At 36.8% G+C, this 6034-nt stretch overlaps 1 protein-coding gene across 1 annotated transcript in view; it reads right to left on the bottom strand.

Moving 5' to 3' along the window:
• LOC116673680 (coagulation factor XIII A chain) overlaps window positions 1-6034 on the bottom strand; it is a gene marked incomplete at its 3' end in the record, with an annotated part of 25524 nt that overhangs the window by 12569 nt on the left and 6921 nt on the right. Inside the window, 5 exon segments of the mRNA XM_032505895.1 lie at window positions 613-861; window positions 1869-2045; window positions 2628-2724; window positions 3319-3395; window positions 4842-4901. Coding sequence (XP_032361786.1) covers window positions 613-861; window positions 1869-2045; window positions 2628-2724; window positions 3319-3395; window positions 4842-4901 — 660 coding nt within the window.

Raw genomic sequence — 6034 nt, 5'->3', positions numbered from 1 at the left:
TATCAGAAACAAAATGAATTTCTCTGAAACATTAAAGCTGCTTGAAGGAAGATTTAACCCTTGTGTTGTCTTCCCTTCGACCTGCAACTTTTTGTAATTCAACATTTTAAATTAAATACTTTAATCAATGTCTTGGTCATATTTTTCAACAGTTTGTGGATATAAAAACTTTTTGAAAATGGGTCAAATATGACCCGAGGACAACAGGAGGGTTAAGAAGATATTTGTGAATGTGTGTTTTGCGTTGCATCATGTCTTTGTAGCGTTCTGTGAGAACCCTGTATCATAGAAAACTAAAATTTTCACGGTATTATAAAAACAGCCCTGTTTTTTATGGCTTTTTTTATTTAGCTTTAAAAAAGTATTTGTACTTTGTTACCTTACAATACTGTCAGTCTGAAAGACCTACGACTGCAATTAACGCTTTCACTGTTGATTAATCTGTCAATTATTTTCTCGATTAATTAGTTCGTTGTTTGGTCTATAAAATGTCAAATATTTTTGAAAAATAAGCAGCAATTCATTTAATAGTAATCGATTAATCTTTGTTTTTCAAGACAGGAGAGACACATCAGAACACTGACTCTCAGGTGACAGGAGAGGAGTTCCTACCTTTACACCAGGCGTTGAACAGCATGTACAGGTCGGTGGTGGCGTCCCTCCTGGTTCGCTGCATGCCGGTTCCCATCACGATGGTCACGTACGTACGAAACCTCCCAATTATGGCGTCGGGCGTCGGCGTGACGCCCAGAGTCACAGTTTTACCCTTGCTCTTCACAATCCGGCCCGTCCACAGGCCTCCAATACGGGCACTAAAGGTTACCACCACCAGGGAGCCCCTACGGGACGAAGGGTTTTCACCTGGAGGAGGAGGAGGAGGAGTATTAGTGATGAAAGGGAAACAAAAAATATTTATATCTATAATAACGGTTTCTTCATAACTTTTTAGGATTTGGACTGCTAAGTGACCTGTTCAAACTTCTGCGCTCTCTCGCTAACTTGTTTTCACACTGTTCCATAAATGCAACATGTAGTGTTCAGTGTCACTCTAATTAACACTCTAATTAACTGGGTTGGAATGATTTCTTACAAAACGTATACAATTTGTATCATATCCTGCAATATTGCACGGACCACCAGCTGGTCACCTGACGACCAGTCACATGACAGTTAGTCTTCATCCTTACTCTCCACTTACAGGATTGCTCCGTTGCCGCCGGACTATCCGCCGGGTTTCACTCATTTAGGCCGAATATCAGTTTCCTTGGGCTTCCAATGTGTTGGCATTTTAAACTCAAACTTCAATCAAAGTTGACAGAAATGGAAAAAAGTCAAAAGACGTTTTGAGTCAACTTTCCACTTTTCTAACAATCACATCTGTAATTTTGGTTGAAATCAACACACATTTTACCGATTTACATGTGAAAACATTTTGGCTCTATAAACGCTAAAAGTATTGCTTTTTTAAATGGAGTCTGGTGGGTTTAAGGATAGCAATCTCAGAGCTGTTTCTGGTTAAACAAAGAGGATTTTACACTTTTAGAAGAGGTCTCTTTCTGTACAGATCCTTTCAATAATGTTGTCAGACAGTTATGATAATAATCTGAGCTGGTCAATGGCAAAAACATTTAATGGACAAAATTGACGATGCACATTTGCCCCATAGGGTTATATAACAGCACTGGTTCGCTGATGCTAGAAATTTTCATGCATTACTTTTCGGAGCTATATATATGAATGGTTCATGAAAACAGCCTTTTTTAAAAATCTTAACACAGTTAAAGGTATGTAATTTTCTTTTTTTTGACCATGCACAAGTCACAGGAAAAACCTGTACACCTGTCTCCTATCCCAGAATTCAACCTCACCAATCAGGAACTCGAGCTGGAAGTCGTCCCTCTCCGCCAGCGGGCGGTTGAAGGTGACTTTCACCTGAAACTCCTGACCGCGGCGGACCACCAGGTTGGGGGTGTCGTAGGCGCCCGTGCGGTGTTGCGGTTCATTTATCTTCTGACACATGTCGACCTTCTGCACCGACAGATATGCTGAGAGGAAAGGCATAAAGGAAAAGGAAAAGGAAAGAAATAAAGGGAGAGTACGTCATGTTTGGATATGTATTGATCACTGATCACGGAATCAGATCAGTTTCTCTTCATAGTCACCAGATTCATCTACCAACCCTTATAGAGCTGCAGTAATGCTGTAATAGTTTTGGACTGCCGGGGGACTTCCTTTGATACACTGAGCTCAGAAATGTCCCAGAAATTACTAACCTAGCTCTGGGGAGCTTATTCCCCGGTGTCCTTATGTTTTCTTTTTCCCAGCAGTTTTCCTTGGATTAGGGTGGGACCTAAATTATTGCCACTGTTCATCACACCCCCAACCGACATGGTCAGAAAACTCCTACCAAGATCCTGGGTCTGTCCCAGGTTTCCCCCTAAAAGGAGTTTTTCCTCACCACTGTGGAATTATTGGAGTTGTTGGGTCTTTGTAAATTATAGAGTGGTCTAGACTCTATCTGTAAAGTTTTGTGAGATAACTCTTGTTACGATTTGATCCTTTAAGTAAAATTGAGTTGAATTGAATCAGATAGATTAAAAAAAAATAAAAAATTAAATGGGTCTTACTGCCGTCAGGTGCAGGTGCTCTGGCTGTGGGAGCGTCAGGAAAAGCCTCAAACTTTGGAAAATCGTCTTTTAAATGTCCAAGGTTGGAGCTTGACACCTAAAGAGTAATAACACAAAATATAATAACGAAAGGAAGAGGAATGATTTCATGTAAATGCATTTTATTGTTGTAGTCCATCAATGTGGAGCAAATTTTAAATGACCAATGAAATTACTCGCCAACTATTTTGATATTGGATTAATTGGTGTGAGTTATTTTTTATTAAAAGTAGAAAATCTCTTATTCTTGGTTCTTGAATGTGACTATTTTCTCTCCTCTTTGACGGTACATTGAATATCTTTGTGTTATGGACAAAACGAGACATTTTAGGACGTCACCTTGGGCTGTAAGAAACATGTTTTTCTTTCTTTCTCTTTTAAAACCATTTCATAGAAAAAAATAGTTAGCCCTCAAGTTGTCCTCCTGTCAAACTTGATCCGTTTTCCATTTCAGAAAAATGGGTTTTGTTCAACCACATTGCCAAAAACAAATCAAAATGCTTGACACATACCAGTCAACACACGATCTTCTTATCTTAAATATCAGACTAACTATTCATGATCTCTGCTTTTTAACTTTTTGCAAGAAGAGTGCCTTGGACCTGTTTTTCTTTTTGAATTTGTAATGTGTTTGTTGTCTGTGGTGCCGTACCCGCGTCTTGTAGCGCCCCTTGAAGTTGGACTCCCCCGCTGATAGATACATGATGGCCGCAGGTTTCACTGAAGTCACTGTACAGAAAGAGAAAAAGACATATTTAACGCTCGTGTTGTCTTCCAGTTAACCCTGAACTTGTCCTTCCAGGTCAAAATTGAAAATGAATTTTTTTTCTGATTTATTTCTCACTTTTTCCAGCTTTTGGCGCTGTTTTTTTTTTTTTCTTCTTTTTTAACCTGAGCTTTAATAATAGGTTTTACACTTATTCTTGGAATTCATGCTCAACAAACCTCATTTATATCAAATTATACATACATTTTTAGTTAAAAAGGTAGAAATTAGGAATTATTTTGAATAATAGTTAAGATCAGAGGATGTTGAGTGGATCTCAGATGGGTAGATGTCAAAGATTAGTCCGGATACTGTTTTGAAACCATTAAAAAAATAATTAAAATGCTATAAGATTCAATAAAACACCCAAAAAATTCAATGAAAGTAATCATTGATTTTACCAGAAGAATGTTGTATGGAGTTATCTATGTTATTTTTGGGCAATTTGGTTGAAAGAAATCCATATTTCTGATATAAAACACTTTGAAACGGGTAATGCAAGAAACATGAATATAAAACTATGAATTTTGAGATGTAGGATGTACCAATGCGTGGTGAATCAGTTAATAATCCACATAAATGTGTAAAGTTGACAAGTGTAAAGTTGACATAAAAATGAAAAAGAAAAGGAAATTTCTAAACGGCCTAGTGCTTAATCTACTTTGGATTTCACATATTTAACTTTTTTTCTATTTTTTGTTCTTTTGATGCGTGTATTTTTGAATTTAATTTTGCTATTCAGGATAATAAATGAAGGAATTTTTTCAGCAATTTGTTATCTGTTAAAAAAAACATGAGATAATTGTATCATGGACCTAATTGAATCCTGACATGAGTGTAACAACCCTATTATAAGATTTATGATTATTGATCATTAATATGCTCTAATCTTGCAGCGGGTAAATGTGACTATTTATTGATGGGTAGTTTCATCTAAAAAAACTAACATCAAAAGCATCTTAGAGCCAAAACAACTCTTTTCTTTGCAAATAAAGGAATATTTTCAGTCATTTGTCTGCAGCTCATACTGTTAAAAATCATATCTTCTACATTCTGTTTAAAAAACATGAGATAAAAAAATATTCAAGAAGCCATTTGACATTATGAGTACTTTTGCTTTTGACAATATAAGTACATGTAGCTGATAATACACCTTTTACAATGGACATGTAAATCCACAGTCTATATTTGTAATTCATGTGATATGTTCATGTTTTAAAATACACAGGAGAAATCTGTAAAAATTAAACGGAATATATCCATAAAATTCAAAGATTTTTCAAGTACTTTATGATAAGTATGTATGACAAAATGTATAGACTTTAAAAATGAACATGTTAATCTTTGCATTTCCAGCCAAAATTGTGTGTGTGTGTGTGAGTGTGTGTGTGTGTGTGTGTGTGTGTCACCGCTCAGATGAAGGAGAGAATTTTGCGTCGCTGACGAGCAGATCAAGATGATGAGATCGACTTCACATCAGTTTATATACACACACTACTTCCCCTTCACACCACACACACACACACACACACACACACACACACACACACACACACACACCTATACATATACTTTGATAAGTTTAGTTACTTTTTACATCAGTAAATACTTGACAACAACAGAATATTTTACTATTCTCTAACAATGAAGCACTTTGTTGTTACTTGAATATTTTGACCATTTTCTCAACTCTTTTCTGACGCTTTATAAGAATTTTTTAGGCTTTATGACACCTCTTTCTATGCTTTATTCTGCATTATTTTTGAAGCTGTTTATGGTGTTTTTTTTTGTTGGAGCAACACATTCTGATAAGCGGATTTATAGAGACGTGACATTGTAAATGTATGCACAACAATTGAAATAATATCCTATGAAATGACGCTGACCAATCCTGTATCAGTTAAGTGTAGCGGTCTCTATAGCTGACAAAAGGTGACTGTGAGCCGGGTACAGAACTCTGGGAGGTTAGGGTCGTGACAACTGTTAAGTTTAGCTGACAAAAAGTTACCGTCATGTGGCAACGACAGTCAAGTTTAGGTTTCAAAACAACTAGTTAAGATTAGAAAAAGATGGTGGATTGTTGTGCACATCCATGTAGTTCCTCCACCTAAGGAAGGCCATATAATTTGTGTGCCTTATTTGCACAATTAAATATTTTTCCACTCATTTCTTTAGGTAAAACACTCCCAGGAAGAGGAACATGTGTTTCCCAGCCATCCACCCAACCTCCTCCCTATACTGTCCACAGCGTTCTTCTACAGCAGCAGTCAATGTGCTGCATACAGTAATAATTACATAGAATACATATTAGTGTTTTACTTTTCGTAGCTATATGTACAAATGGTTCATGAGAATAGCTTGGGTATTAGTACGCTAACTGCAGTAAAAGATCTGAATACTTCCTCCGCCTCTAAGGAAAACACACACATCATCAGAACAGGGAAGTGTGTGTGTGTGTGAGTGACCTCAACCCAAACAGACACTCTGACCTGTTACTCATCAGCAGTGACATTAAAGGGTAACTACCGTTTTTTTTCAACTTGGCCCCTACTGTCCTATGTTTTTGTGTCTAAGTGACTTAAAGGAACAACAATCTTTGACA

Source organism: Etheostoma spectabile, chromosome 24 (assembly GCF_008692095.1).
Source record: "Etheostoma spectabile isolate EspeVRDwgs_2016 chromosome 24, UIUC_Espe_1.0, whole genome shotgun sequence".
In the NCBI taxonomy this organism is placed as follows: Eukaryota; Metazoa; Chordata; class Actinopteri; order Perciformes; family Percidae; genus Etheostoma; species Etheostoma spectabile.
The sequence above is the reverse complement of the archived record's forward strand: the minus strand, read 5'-3'. Positions and strand labels throughout refer to the sequence as shown.